At 51.5% G+C, this 15,527-nt stretch overlaps 1 protein-coding gene across 1 annotated transcript; it reads right to left on the reverse strand.

Annotated features, from left to right (window-relative positions):
- Window positions 1-2,140: 2,140 nt before the first annotated feature.
- VPS4A (vacuolar protein sorting 4 homolog A) lies at window positions 2,141-12,705 on the reverse strand. The gene is made up of 11 exons (XM_082369938.1): window positions 12,549-12,705; window positions 8,859-8,970; window positions 8,611-8,758; window positions 7,276-7,337; window positions 7,059-7,178; window positions 6,288-6,444; window positions 5,564-5,712; window positions 5,118-5,199; window positions 4,678-4,897; window positions 3,482-3,622; window positions 2,141-3,000 (listed from the first exon to the last, which is right to left on the reverse strand). The coding sequence occupies exons 1-11, from the start codon at window positions 12,567-12,569 to the stop codon at window positions 2,899-2,901; spliced, it is 1,314 nt and encodes a 437-aa protein (XP_082226064.1). The 5' UTR covers window positions 12,570-12,705; the 3' UTR covers window positions 2,141-2,898.
- Window positions 12,706-15,527: the final 2,822 nt, after the last annotated feature.

Raw genomic sequence — 15,527 nt, forward strand, 5'->3', positions numbered from 1 at the left:
TTATGTTGAGTTTTGCCATGCAGGTACTCTTACCAAAGTCCTCAAAATCCAAGTACCCATAGCGTAAGAAGTCCAGTAAGTTGTTTAGAGAAAATGTGTTTTAAACAGTAGTTAATTAAATGACCCCAGGAAAGACCCATTTTCCCCCATGGCTTTCTCTAAACAGCCAAGCCTGGGGGCCTGTGAGGCCAAGCAAAAGAGAACTGGCTCTCTGTGCATCACACTTCAGAGAGAAACAGGGCCCAGCACTGCCCTGAGGTGAGGACAGAGACTCAGCCATCTGGGAATCTGTAGTAAGCTCTCACGTATACTGAAAACATGAATCCTTAGGAAAATTAGAATTCAGTGAGCCTCCTTTCTATTGGACAGTGTTCAGAAGCTCCTGCAGGATGGCATCAAAACATTCTGAAGATTCCTTACCGGCTCTGCGGTTAACAGTCCTTAGTAATGCCTTTGTAATGCAGATCAGTATTTGCCGGAAGCTTCCTGAATCAAGGCCTAAAAGTAAATGATTGCCCAGAGTGGACTGTGGAGAAAGCCTGAGACTACGCTGCTGACAATATATGAAATTTACTGTTGTAACCAAATCCACATACAAGGAAGGATTTGATCAACTAGCCCAAGACACTACAACCGAAAGACAACAAATTCTTGCATTTACAAGAAAGAAAATCTCTCCCACCTTGGCCAGATATATCAGCTGCAAAACCACACACACAGATCAGCACCTTGAGCTAATAAAAGTTTTAGAAGTCAACTTCCACAGCGAAAATCAATGTACGCAGAAGGTTTAGAACAGAATTCCCAGGTAGGGAGGAAGTGAATTTCAGAGCAAGCACTTAGGGAAGGAAATTCCTCTGCACATATTAGCCACATTGAGCATAGCCACCGTGCCAGCCTCAGTAGTGAACAGAACATTCATTTGCCCTGTTACTGGTGGTAGAGAGAGAAATGGAAAGGCAGGGCAGCTGTGAAAGCTGTGACTAGAGCTGTGAGGATGAGCCACAGCAGTCCTACAGTTTCTGCTAACCCCTGTGACTCGCCAAGGTGTTCAAGCAGTAGAAATAAGGAAGCAGGTTAGGGGAAAAAAAAGGCAAGAGCCTTCTGATTTAAGTAAAGGTAACCAGACACAACTAACTAAAATGAAGCAGTACAAGGAGGGGGTGGTTTATAGACCAGCAATTGGTGGCTGAAGGCACATAACTAATCAAGAATATAATGGGGGAGCTCCTGAGTGAGTGACAAAGATCCCAGCCACAGTGACATCTGGAGGTCAGGCCTGCTGATGCACCAGCACTGGAGAGGAACACTGGGCCTAAGCCTTCAAGGAACTAAGCAAAAGTTGGCTCAATTCAGCATATGCTCCTAACCAGATCAAAGAAACACCACAATGCAAAGCTAACAAGATCAAGAGGGGCCACATAATCAGTTCTGGACCATTCTGGTTGAAGATACAAAGGAAGAATGCTAGGTTTTGGAGGGGGAGGAGAGCTACAGCAACCGGATGCCAGGCTGCTTCTGCTGCCCCTCAGATAGCACTCCCAGGGCTGCTAGCTCTGGAGCCTTGACTGTCTCACTATCAGGAGTCACAGATTCAAATGGCCACAGGGGCTGGACAGGAAATGCAAAGGAGTGAGGCAGTCCAGGTGGGGACGGGTGGGCTGGAGACCACAGTCCCCCTAGGAACAAGGCAGCCCCTGCTCAGCTGCAGCTGATAGGCTGCCCCATGGGGATTCAGGTCCAGCGTTCCCTAAACTACTGTTTCAGAAGCCAGAGATCTAAATTTTTATGTCAACTCTTGACTTTAAATGTTGGCAGCAGACCAAACCAAAGCACAACTGCAGGCCACGTCTGGCCCACAGGCTTCCCAGTTTGCAGCTCCTGATCTGGAGGCTGAACAACAAGAATCGCCCAGGTCCCTTTAACACCCCCACCACACTTCTGAGGCCTTGGGGGAAGAAAGGTCTCGTGAACCTGACTGGAGAACAGGCCCGGGAACTGCAGCAGCTGGTGACGTTCCAGTTTACTTGCTACTCCACTGAAAAGAAGAGAGCAGACACCAGAGGATCTTTCTAGTAGAAGCAAGTGTGGCCTTCAAAGAGCCCCAGACAAGAGTCAAAGATGAGATCACTCAGGTGGCTCAAGAAAGGAAAAGGATTTATTAGCCCATTTCCAGGACAGGGACCCGGGGGCAGTGGCCGGGTTCAGTGTTCTCACATTCAGAGGGAAGAAAAGGCAGCAGGGAAACCCGCCTGACTGCCTTCACTCGTTCTCATCTATACAGCTTTGTGCTCACAAAAACCATCCTCTTCTCCTGCAGGGAGGACACAGGGCCCGGAGGGAGAGAATGGCTTGGCTTTACTCTTGGCCTTTACAGACAGAGCCTGGGCTGGGGACCCAGGGCATCAGCCATTCTGTTCACACGGAGCAAAACTTGGGTCTAGAAGGGATGGGCAGCGGGGCTCTGGCCAGCGATTCTGAAGGTCTGCTGCACCAAGCCCAAAGCACGGGCTGCTCCCTGCTCCTTGACGCTTCAGGCAGATTTTAACTTTATTTATAAACAAGACAAAAATCCAAGCAGCATTAATTTAGGGGAACAAAAAATGGTTTAAAAAAAAACCATGGAGGGGCAGGACAAGGAGGTGGTGAGCATCCAGAAGAGGAGGAGAAGGAAGCAGGAAGAGCCAGTATTCCACTGGGTGCCGAATGTGCTTCTGCGTCTCCGCGGCTGGGGAGGCCCTTCCTTCCTGCTCCCCCAGCTGATGGCCAGACAGCAGAGGGGACGCCGTAGTGACTTTAGGACAAGCCCTGGAGCCCTGTCTGGCCACTGACGTGGGGAGTACCATGGATTGACCCCAGTCAACTCCCACCTTCACCATCACGCATGTGAAGAAGGTTTTAACTCTCCTGTCCAAAGTCCTCTGAGAATTTCTTCACTTTCAGGAGGTCATCTGCATTCACGGTGGGCCGCGTGGTGGCCAAAGACCGGAGCATGTCCGACTGCAAAGACAAGTGCTTGCGGGTGAGGGAGGCTGGGCTCCAGGGCCTCAGCCTGCCTCAGTCTCAGCCCCATGCAGTCCAGGGTGGGAAGAGCCCTACCTCCGAGGTCACCCCCCAGCCCCTAATGCAGAACTCCCGTTGCCTGGCTTCTGCCTGAAGGCCTCCTGGGACAGGGACGCTCCCCTCCTGAGGCGGCTCGTGTCATTTCCAGACGGCCTACTTCCGGTTGAGAGAATCTAAGTTCCCATTATTTCTTAACTCGTGTGAGAAGCTCCTTTCTAACTGCACGCCCACCACACCAGGCCCAATGGCAAACACTTGCCTCACAGAACAGGCAAGACCAGGATAAGGAGAGGCCAAGAACAGTCAGATGAGAGGCTGCCTATGCAACTGCACCAAATCAAACCGTGCTGACATTTACTGGTTCCTTCTGTGTACAAAACAAGCTCTGTGTAGTCCTCTCTCCCAGCTGGCCACTTACCATGCAAACCACAGGCTCTAAGAGTTTGTCACTGGGGACATCCATCCAAGTCATCTCCATGGCCCCTGGGTCCCCTGGTGAGCATGGGGTCAGAAGGTCGTCGATCATAATGCTAGGGTTGGTGCGGGAAGGGCCACAGACCTGAAACCAAACAGGAGTTTGACTGGCTGGAGGGGTTGCCCCTTGGCATTTGGGGAAGGGGCAGGACGTCTCAGGTTTCTGAGTCCTGAGCAGAAGGTGATAGCACGGTATGAACAAATGCCTGGGTTTCTAGATCATCAGTCTGATCTGACTGATGGGCTCCTTCAAACCCTTGGGCTGGGCAGTCAGTGTGGCTCCAAGTCTGATTTCAGAGGTTCGTGATCAACATGCTATTCCAGCTACTATTCTCTGGAATCTCAATCTGTGGCCCAAATGCCTAGAAAGCTTCCTCTTCCTCACCAACTCCATCAAATCTCACCACAAGTGCAGTGACATCAAAATGTTTTTCCAACCGAAGGCTGTGTGCTCCATTGGCAACATCTCCCCAAATATCCCCAAAGCTCAATCCCTCCCATCCTTCAACTCTTGACTCAGTGTCACCCAGTATGGCCTATCCTTTAAGAGTGAAACCTACCCACACCCCCTCCAAACCTCAGAAACACCAGACCTCCCTCCCCGGCTCTGTCTTCCCCTCATCACCCTCTAAGAAATGAGTCGTTATTTTGTTTGTTGTCTGTCTCCCCCACTAGAAACGAGGCTCCTGTAGGGCAGGGATTTTTGTCTGCTGTGGTCACAAGTGTCTCCCCAACACCTAGAACAGTGCCAGGCACACAGCAGGACCCTCAGCGACACCTGACAAACATCTGCTGCGTGAATGGAGTTCCTCTTCATGGTGTGTGATTTTGTACCCATTGCTTTCAGACATGCAGCACGGTCTACCATGTGCATCAGCACAGTGCTGACTGCAGGGGTGGCAGAGGTGACAGTCACGGTGCCCTGTTCTCTAGCATCACACAATCTGAGATGGTCGCCCTCCAGCCAGAACTGCAGGGGAGGTGGAAGCAGGTGCAACCCCAGCCCCTGGAGTCAGAGAGCTCACCATGTACTTACCCTTGGCTCCCCAGGAGACCCAAAATGTGTCACCCAAGCAGCCAGAAAGCCAATATCCCCTTTCCTGTGACACTTTCTAAGCAATTCCTCGCTGGCCCGCTCACCTTTTTGAAGTGTGTTGCTGACTGTACTTTCCTCACGGGCTGCATGAGGGAATCCCGCACGATGATGCTGATGTCTGCGCCCGAGTAGCCTTCCGTCTTCCGGGCCAGCTCGTGGATGTTGGCGTCTGTGAGGTTGTGAGGAGTGCTCCCCAGATGCAACCGGAACATCTGGGCACGGGCAGCCTCCTCCGGCAATGGGATATAAATTCGCTTTTCAAACCTAGAGAGCCAAGCACATGGCAGGACTTGAGAGCGGATGGTGGGATGGTCTCAATGGAGAGGCTCGGGGGGCCCTCCAGAAGCCGGCTTCACTAAGGGCTCTGCAGACATGGAGAAGCCGCCAGAGAAAGGGGGTCAGGATGCACCCCCTGCTGCCAGCAGCAGGTTGACCACGGCTGGAGACAGATCTCGGCCCCTGGCTCCTACTGGGGAAGACTCACCTCCTTCTAATGGCTGAATCCAAAACCCACGGGATGTTTGTGGCACCAAGTACCAGAGTCCCATCATTGTTATTCCCCACCCCTGTGGAGAAAGGGAAACACAGACGCCAACTCAACACCTGTAAGGATCAGTCAGAACCTGTGGGAAGGACCTCAGGGACTTTGCGTCCTGAACTGGAGCTGTCCCTGTGACACCATCGGCAGGGACCCGGCTGGCTTTACTTGGGTGAAGAGCCCTACGGCCCTGCCTGCCTTGGGAGGGGCGGAGAGGTGGCCGGCCAAGGCTGCAGTAACCTGTCCTCAATGAGAAGGAGCTAAGAATTGCTTCTCTGATATCCCCTCCACCGAAAGGACAGTCAGATCCAGCCACAGCTAAATAATGACGCCCTAGGCTGGCTTTAGGGGGGGGACGAGAACCAGGGAGGGGACCCGGGACTGGCACACACCCTGCATCTGGACCAGGAACTCCGTTTTGATCCTTCGGGCGGCCTCACTCTCATTTTCGTTGCGGGATCCGCAGAGCGAATCCACCTCGTCGATGAAGATGATGGAGGGCTTGTGCTGCCTGGCCAGCTCAAACAGGTTCTTGACTAGCCTGTGAGGGTGAGACACAGGCTTGGGATCCAGACACCTGCACATATGCCCAGCCGGGGTCCCAGCACCACCTCTGCTCTCGCCCTTCCCTCGGAGAGGCTGAGACGACAGAAAAAATGGTGGTAACAAATCCTCTGGCAGCACTGCACCGAGAGGAAGAGCAAGCCTTGGCAACAACTTCAAATCCTGGCAGCCCCGTTCATTAGCTCTGGACTGAGGACAAGTCACTTACCTTCCTCTCCGCCTCAGTTTGATCGTCTGCAAAATGGGAGCCGGTGTGGGGAATAAGTTAACTGTATAAAGTCCCCAACAGAGAACACTCAGCTGAAACCCAGTTACTGTGAGCGCCTTTCCCTTCCCTTCATGAGGACTCATGGCTCCCAAGTTCCCTTCCAGTCTCCGTTGGCTCTGTCAGGACCGTGTCCCACCTGACGAGCTAGCAAGATACACCTCTCCCGGCTACCCTTCCCTGCCATCCACAGTGGCTCCTCTGGGAGGTGATTCCAAGGGCAGGGAAGCTGGACCACGAGCAGCTGCCAGGGCTGCCAGGAGAGTGGAGCCTGGCGGCTGACTTACTTCTCACTCTCCCCCAACCACTTAGACATCAAGTCTGAGGAGGACACAGAGAAGAAGGTAGAGTTGTTGGCCTCCGTTGCCACTGCTTTGGCCAGGTAGGATTTCCCTGTGCCAGGGGGTCCAAAGAGCAGTATTCCCCGCCAAGGGGTACGCTTGCCTACGAGAAAGAATGAACTGAAGTAAGCTTCTTCCTGATTGGGGAAAGGGAACAGAAAAAAGCAGACGGGCCTTAGTCATGGTAAACACAGTCAGAAATGAAAAGTTCTACATGACAACTTTGCTCTAGGAGCAAAGGAGTAAAGGGAACTAAATCACCTGCCGAGGGCTTGATCCTAGCCCTGGCTCATGACCCCCAGGACCTGGCAAAGTGACACTGGCTGGCACTGGTTCCTGACCCTGCCTACCACTGAGATGGTCGAGTCAAAGTTCTAGCCACAGAAGTGTTTCTGACACTGGAAAGAAGCCAAGGAGTAGATGACCGTGATGAGCAGGCCCTGGGCCCTTGCCTGCCAAGGGCAAAAGGGAGCCGAGTCACCATCTGCCACCTGGACACCTTCATAGTGGGGGCCCTCAGCTGGCGGCCTCAGAAGTCTGATTTTTCTTTTTTTTTTTTTTGGCCACGCCACGCGGCTTGCAGGATGTTAGTTCCCTGATCAGGGACCGACCCGGGGCCACAGCAGTGACAGCGCAGAGTCCTAACCACTGGACCGCCAGGGAATTCCCAGAAGCCTGATATTTTTGCATCTGGGCCTAAAGTGGCTCAACTCTTACCTGTGAACAAGTGTGGGAATTTAATTGGCAAAATGACAGCTTCTTTGAGGGCCTCCTTGGCCCCCTCCAGCCCGGCCACGTCATTCCACCGAATGTTGGGCTTCTCCATCACGACAGCACCTGTAAGATGAGGGCAGAGCCTTCGACCTGGAGCCCGACTCACCAGGGGGTCCTTGCCACGTCCCCCTCCCGTCACCACAGGCCTCAAGCCTCTTACCCATCAGCTGTTCTTGCAATTTCTTTTTCTCTGGATTATCCCCTTCACTGTCACTATCGCTGCTGGGAAAGGAGACAGAAGATGACAGGCTGGAGCAAGAGGCAGTTGGCAAGGGGGCTCTCAGAGCAAGGCCAGGCTCTGGCTGCCAGCCTGGTGCTAAAAAGATGCTTTCCCTGCTCAACAGTGGTAAGAGGCCCACAGACAGGCACCTCGGGGATGTTGGGGCCACACATCATCAGCACTCCCCTCTGGATCCTCCAGGAAACACTCTCATAACCCACCCTCACTTCTTCATCAAGGGCATAAGAATCGCGGCATGTGTCCTCTCTAGAAGGCTGGTGAGGGACCTGTGCTTTGGCTGGACTTCAAGAGCAGCCAGGCAAGCACTTGGAGCTGTTACTGGCCTTTCATAGGGACTCAAAACAGGACAGCAAGTGGCTGTGCCTCCAGGGCCAATCCCTATTTGGACATAAGTAACTTGCCATCCTTAAAACTCTTCCAGCCCTCCTGGAGGTGCTTGCCCTCCTGCCCCTACCTCAGTGTGTCTCATACTCTGGGGAGTCTAAGCACAGGCGTGTCCTCTCCGTCCAGGAGCAGGGCCTCCCCCTCTGGGGAGGCAGCTGACACACCACCTTCCTCTCTCCTACTCCCCAGCTGGGCACCCTCCCCTCACCTCCAGGACACCACTGGCCTTTGTGCTCAAACCACAGATGGGAGGTGACAGGCTGTAGAGGGAACACTGGCTTTAAAGTCAGAAACAGAGGCCCCAGGTGTGGGTCCAGACTCCATCAAGTACCAGCTCTGTGGCCATCCCTGAACCTCTCTGAGTCTGCTGCCATATCTGTCAGATGAAGATGAGAATAACAGCAGCTGACATTTATTCGATCCTAACTGCGTTCCAAGCCCTCTTCTCAGGGACTTACCTGCATCATCTCACTTGCTCCTTAGAGCAACACTAGGAGGGAAGTCCCACTACCTTCCTCCTCCTACAGATGAGGAACCTGCAGGCCCAGGAGGGTCATGGCACTTGTCCAAGGTCACACGGCTAGGAAGTGGCAGAGCCAGGCTAGATCCTGAGAGTCTGGCTCCCCACCTTGCCCACAGCTTTTCAATACAGATCCAATGAGATGATGTATTGATAAATGGAAGTTTCCTGTAAAGTGCTTGACGAAGGCAGCTACAGGTATTATCACTATTATGAATAGAATTTCCCAAAAGGAAGGTGCCGGGGAAGTCCACAGCAGCATCAGCACCAAGATGACGGCGACACAGGAAACAGACACCTATTCGTGGGGGCTCTGGTCCCCACCAGGTCCTCCGCTCCTCCGTACTCACCCCTTGCTCTCGCTCTGGTTCTCTTTGACTGGCTTCTTGCCATGCTTCTCTTTATTTCGTAAATAATCCTTCAGCTTCTCTGCCCGGTCTAGGTACTGCATGCACTTGGCTCGAATGCTCTCCTTGGCCTTGTCGCTGTGTGCCTCATCTGCAAAGAGGAACCACGTAGGGGCCCCTTCGAGCCCCCGCGTGCCCGCCCTCCTCTCGCAAGGGCTCTGCGGCTGGGGAGGACCCCATGTGGGACTCACATTTGATAGCATGCAGGAAATACTCCACAGCATGCTGGTAGAGCCGGAGTGCCTCCTCGTAGTTCTTGGCTTTATCCTCTTCTGTGGCTTTTGTCACCAGATCAATGGCTTTCTGGAAAGGCAAAACATATAACCCAGTGCTTCCCAAGAGATCCAGAAAGCCCCTGGGTTCCAGGCAGCAGGAATACACTGATAAGAGATATTGTCAGGCCCGGGAATCTGTCAGTCACAGACCTTTATGTTGGCCTACTTGTCCAACATCAACTAGAAAGGCCCTGAAAGGAAGCTTTAAAACAACAGCCGTTCCTCTTCACAATACACTCATACAGTTAAAAGCAACCTCCTTCTCAGTCAAGCAGAAGCCTGATCAAATATCTCAGGTTAGGGCTCAAAGGGAGAGTTCACTTTCTATTTCACAGCTTCGGGGGAAAGAGAAATAGACCTGGACTGAGAGCCTGCAACAAGGCAAACCCCAGAACCCACTGATTGCTGTGCGGTTCAGCATGGAGGCCAGAAACTGCCTTTGACCTCATGGGCCAGAGAGGAGCCAGCCAGCTAGGAAAGTCCTCCATCGACACAAGAGGTTTTTTTTTTGTTTTTTAAAATATTTATTTATTTATTTATTTATTTATTTATTTTTGGCTGTGTTGGGTCTTCGTTTCTGTACGAGGGCTTTCTCTAGTTGTGGCAAGCAGGGGCCACTCTTCATCGCGATGCGCGGGCCTCTCACTATCGTGGCCTCTCTTGTTGCGGAGCACAGGCTCCAGACGCGCAGGCTCAGTAGTTGTGGCGCACGGGCTTAGTTGCTCCGCGGCATGTGGGATCGTCCCAGACCAGGGCTCGAACCCGTGTCCCCTGCATTGGCAGGCAGATTCTCAACCACTGCGCCACCAGGGAAGCCCAGACCCAAGAGTTTTATGAGATGGACTTAAAGGGATCTCTGCTTCTTTCTACTGGCCCAACTCACTTCTCTAGGCTGAAAAGAGTAGTTTCCCTAAAGTTGAGACCTAGGGAAGGGATGCTTAGACGTGTGATTCAATACACCAGTAGATCCAGGAGGAAAAGTGTGTGCTTACTCCAGAGGCATATATGAGGTGCCAGTGGAGGGGAGCGATCCTCTGGAACCTCCTCAGAACTCTGTGAGAGTCTCTGTAAACCTCTTAAACCCTGTAGGCCTGTACTCTGCACTGAACTTAAAGCATGCTGGATCTTTCAGGCAGCTGCCCCACAACTACATATCCAGTTTTAGAAACCACAGCTTTGCCAACCCGGGAAGCACTACCAGAATTATCCTCTGCAGGCTGATACAGCACTAGACACCAGGCAGGCAGAACCCACTGCATACACACAGTTCCGTCCACAGTGAACAATAAGCCTCCTGACCAGCTCTTGGCAGGGCCTGGGCATCTGTGCAGCCCTTTCTCATCTGAAAATAAGAAGTCTCAGAAAGACACAGGGAGTGCTACAAAACAAACAGACTGGGATAGATTAGGCCAGGCTGATGTTAAACAAACTCACCAGGTTGAAGAGATGAGGAAAGGTGACTGTTGGCTACTATTTTCAAGCTTCAGCTCCCTACAATACTTACAAATAGATAATGGCTAGGCACCCTGAACCTTCCTGAATAATTAGTTTAACCACAAGTTTCACAAACTTTACTCTCCTCCACGAGGCCCTTCCTCCAGATAGACATGAAAGGGGTGCTCCTATCACCAGTGGCTTCTAGTTTCCAGAACACACACCCCCAGTTCCTTGGACTTTTCCACTCTATACACTTTGCTTGGGTCTGTCCTTTTGAAAGGGGGGTTCAGAACGATACTCCAGGTATGCCCATCCCCTCCCTCCTTCTAGATACTCTATTAATTAATGCACCTCAGAGTACATTCGGTTCTTCTGGCAACCATAAATAGTTTTTCATGTACAAGAGGACTGAGTTGCAACTTGGAGACGAACAGTTTTGCATAACAGGATGGAAAGGTGACAAAACTACCAGCCCTGCCAAATCTCTAGTAACAGGTGTGCCAAAGGATGAGGATGAAAGAAAAGGGTAACAAACATGTGCTAACAGAGGAGGTGGCAAACTTTCTGTAAAGGACCAGAATGTAAATATTTTAGACTTTCCTGCCATACAATCTCTGTTGCAACTACTCAACTCTGCCTTTGTAGCCCCAAAGCAGCCACAGACAATATGTAAACGAATGAGCAGAGATGTGTTCCAATAAAACTTTATTTATAGATACTGAAATTTGAATTTCATGATTTTCACATATCATGAAATATCCCTTTTTTCAGACACTTAAAAACGTAAAAACCTAGGACATGATGTTAAGTGAAAGAAGCCAGTCACACTGGACCACATATTATATAATTCCATTTATATGAAATGCCTGGAATACGGAAATGCATAGGGACAGAGAGTAGATTAGTGTTTGCCTAGGGTTAGGAGGAATAGAGGGACCGGGAGGGGGGATGTGTGACTGCTAAAGGGGCCAGGGTTTCTTTCTGGGGTGATGAAAGTGTTCTAAAAGTGATTGTGGTGATGGTTGCACAACTCTGAATATACTAAAAGCACTGAACTGTACACTTTAAATAGGTGAATTGTATGGCATGTGAGTTATATCTTAATAAAGCTGTTCTTTTTAAAAAAGGAAAAAACATTCTTATCTCACAAGCCCAATAAAAACTGGGCAGGTGGGATCTGCAGGCCATGTTTGTCGACCCGTGTGATAACAGTTTCTGCTGGTGGATGGTGGGGCCTGGCTTTGGACTCCAGCAAATTCCTGGCTTAGCACTCCACTGTATTCCACGCCTCTGTTCCTCTCTTTTTGTCCACCTGGAGTAACCATCCCTCCTCCACCTCCGGGTATCTGCATGCCCCCCCATCCTTTGACCACCCAGCCAAATGCCTCTTCTTCCATGACCTCTTGCCCAACTCCCCCAAGCACTGTGTCTGTCATCACTTAATGAGCACTTAGTATGTAACCGACACTGTGTTAAGAATGCTTTACCTGACTTAATCTAGAGCCACTGTCACAACAACCCTATATAGGGTATTACCCCACTTTACTGACGGAAAACCCGAGATTCCAAGATCAGCTAACGAGCGCCCAAGGTCACATGCTAGTGAGTGGCAGAGCCGAGATTCAAACTCCGGTCTGAGGCAAAAGTTTGTTTTCCGGCCCAGCAAAGGCCGGCAGCACCTGGAGGATGGGTCAGTCATGCATCCAGGTGGCGCCACCCCAGCACCACCCGACGCGATCTAGGGAATGAATGAAGGGTCTTTGGCCGAGAAGAGGAAATCGGAGACCGTGGAAGGAGCGGGGGTTTGTTCGAAGGGAAGCAGGAGGAGGAGGAGGGGAAGCCAGCGGCCCGACCGCGAGCCCGAGCTTCCCGGGTGTCGCTTGTGAGGCCTGGGTGAGGCTGATCCCCATGGCAGTCCCGGGGCGCCGGCTACACGTAGCGGCCTCGGGGCCCTGCGCGGCCGAGGGAGCCGGGCATTCTGGACGGGAGGCGACCCTCGGCTCCGAGCGCGAGAAAAGAGAAACAGGCGGAGGCGACGACAGGGCGACGGGGCGAGGGCGCGAGGCCGGCGCTCCGAGGAGGCCGCCCGCCCGCCCGCTCGCAGGCCCCGCCGCGCCTCCTTCGGCCTCCTCAAGCCGGGCCGGGCCGGGCCGCGCCGCGCCGAGGTACCTGGAGGGTTGACGTTGTCATTTCATCTCCTGGGTCCGCCCCACACCCCGCGGCGCTGCTTGCGGCCTCGGTCCGGCCCCGAGAGCCGAGGAGCTGGTCCGGCGAGGGGAGCCCGACGGGTCGGCGCTGGGCGCGGGTAGGGTGGCCGCTTGCAGGGGAGCCGAGTCCGAGGGCGAGCGAGTATCGCGGCCCAGAGCGGTCGGGCCCGAGCTGCGCGGCTGCCCCCCGGCGGCCACGACCGGCACTGCAGGCGCCGCTCCCCGCCGTGGCTGTGGGACTAGGGCCCGGACGGGGCAAGGGGCGTGTCGGGGGTGGGGCGGGACTGGGAGCCCGAGGGGGCGGGGCCAGAAGCAGAGCGGAATGGAATCCTCAAGTCCTGGATCCCACGTTGAATAAAACAGCACCTATTGGGCAGTTTTTACTCGCACAATAAGCCTGACTTCCCAGAGCTTTGGGTTCCTGATGTTTAATAGGGTATAATAATAATTAGTATCTACCTTGTCTACCTTTCGGAGAAAATGAATGAGCTAGCTAATGTAAACAGTGTACACCACACTGGGGCTCAGTCCCTGGTAACGGTTATTATGATGCCGGTGGCTCTGTCTGAAGCCAATTCTGTTTTCCTTTATACTACTTTTCTCCTTAGGAAAGTGATTTTCTTAGGCCTCCAAAGCTGGGGGCTCTACCCAGGTGAACTTAAGCAGAGCAGATTGGTTGTTCACATTCACTGAGTTCAGCATGTTTAAAAAACCAATAGGAAGGATCTAGTAAAGAAAGCTAGTCAACGTGAATAGGACCAAAGCCTAGGTGGGTGGATTGGCTGCAGACATTACAGTGGGAGCAGAGAAGATAGATGGCTACCTAGGCTGGCCAGAAGATAACAAGAAGTTGGGAGAGTACCTTTGGATGAATTCTGTTTTCTTGGTTCTTGGTGAATTAGAAGGAAAGAGAATCTGCTGAGAGAGAGGGAGAGAAGGTAGAAGGCCTGGGGTGTGAGGAGAGTAAGGATGGTTTGAAATCATTTCAAGTGAACTGTGTTAAGGGCAAACCTGGTAAAGGGTGGCAACTTCTATAAATGTATAGAGATGACAATTTGCTTTGGATTTTTCTCCCCGGTACTCAGCCGCTCGAGTGCGTGTTCATCCATGAGGCTGCCATGAAGATAGAGCAGCAAGGGAATTCACAGGTTTGGTGAGTGTGGTACTGCAATGGAATCAGAGCCAGGTAAGGTGGGAAGTGAATAGGGAGAAAGTAAAAGTGTCAGTGGACTAATTGAGGACTCCAAAGATTGAAGGATAGTCACAGTGGGAACACACTGGAGAGGGATGCTTCAGTTTTTAATTTTGGAAATGGCTCTGTTTCAGGTATAACACAGTCGAGGGGCTACCATGGGAGCTGGAGGATGGGTAAGATGGAGCGAAGGGGCCATGATCACACATGGGGAGTTCAAGGAACCAAAAGGCCCGGGTGCTGAATATCCCTGTGGACACTGGAGTCAGGATAATGGCAGGAGTGGCAGGACAAGGCCTTTGAGGAGTCTGGGTGAGATGAGGAGGCAGACACCCTCCAAATCATGGCTTCTCAGCTTCTACCCTGAAACACTGCTCTTTTAGACACTGATGGCTGAGTGGGGAGGCTTTCATTTGATGTCTGGCACCAATGATGTTATGTTATAGTCACTATACTTTTGCATCATTGAGAGCTCAGGGCTGGGGCTTTTCCAGGGGCCTGGCACAAGACAGATACTCAATATCTGCTGGAAGAACTAATAATTAACTAAAGAATTAATAAGCAAACAAAAGAGAGGGACCTATCTGGTGGATAAACGTGAAACAGAGCAACTGAGAACATATTAACTCCACTTATTTGATAGGCTGTTCCAACTGGAAGACAGAATTAAAATGAAAAGTCCCTACAATTAGAGAGGTTTGTATTAGCCTTCTAGGGCTGCCATAACAAGATACCACAGGGTGGCTTAAACAATAGAAATATATTTTCTCACAGTTCTGGAGGCTAGAAGTTCAAGATGAAGGTGCTAGCAGGGTTGGTTGGTTTCTTCTGAGGCCTCTTTCCTAGGCTTGCACTTGGCCACGCTTTTGCTGTGTCCTCAGAGTCTTTCCTCTGTTCACATGAGCCATGGTATCTCTTTGTCCAAATTTCCTCTTCTTATAAGGACACCAGTCAGATTGGATTAGGATCCATCTTAATGGGATCATTTTAACTGGATCACCTCTTTAAAGGCTCTATTCCCAAATACATTCTGAGGCGCTGAGGGTAGGGCTCAATGTATGAATTTTGGTGGGATACAGTTCAGCCCATAGCAAGGGCTGGCGGGGTTGAGATCCACTGGCTGTGTTCATCTTCCCTTTGTGCTGCCTACTCTGCTCTGACCTCTTGCTTAGCTTGTCTTGCGTGAGCCTGCTGTCCAGACACTGACTGCTTTACAAGGCAGAGCTTCCGGGAGGAAGCCCCGCCTCCTAGAGGAAGTTCTGTCCTGAGCAGCCGCTTCTGATGACGCAAAACCAGAACTCCTCCCCATCCCACTTGATCACTGGTCATTGACCTTCTTCTAGGATGCTAGCTTGAAAACTGGCTCTGAGGACATCTCAGTTCTGCAGTGGTGTTGCCATTGCTGGGGATGGAGGTGTGAATGGAGGAGGGAAAGGGGGAATAAAGGCACTAAATCTAAGTTATTTGTGGGCTGGCACATGGAGCACGTTTAGGCTTGATTCTGAATCAGATCAATAACTTCATGTTTTAACTTTTTCACTAGAGCAGAAATCAGATTCTCAGCTCCCACATTTTAGGTAGAAAGTCATTGACTTGCAAATGCCCAATTCCATTTGCTCTTTTTATTTTTAATTTAAGTAATTGATTTACAATGTTGTGATAGTTTCAGGTGTACAGCAAAGTGATTCAGATATATATATATATATATTTTTCCAGATTCTTTTCCATTATAGGTTATTACAAGATATT

Source organism: Balaenoptera borealis (genome assembly GCF_965194805.1).
Source record: "Balaenoptera borealis genome assembly, chromosome: 19".
NCBI classification, from domain to species: Eukaryota; Metazoa; Chordata; class Mammalia; order Artiodactyla; family Balaenopteridae; genus Balaenoptera; species Balaenoptera borealis.

Bases quoted from the DNA above. Each gene is read 5' to 3' on its own strand.
- VPS4A (XM_082369938.1), bottom strand. From the start codon at position 12,569: ATGACAACGTCAACCCTCCAG. The intron at 7,338-8,610 runs GTGAGTACGGAG...CTCCTTTCCCAG, and splicing joins AACCAGAGCGAGAGCAAGGG to CAGCGATAGTGACAGTGAAG. The intron at 7,179-7,275 runs GTAAGAGGCTTG...CTCATCTTACAG, and splicing joins ATTGCAAGAACAGCTGATGG to GTGCTGTCGTGATGGAGAAG.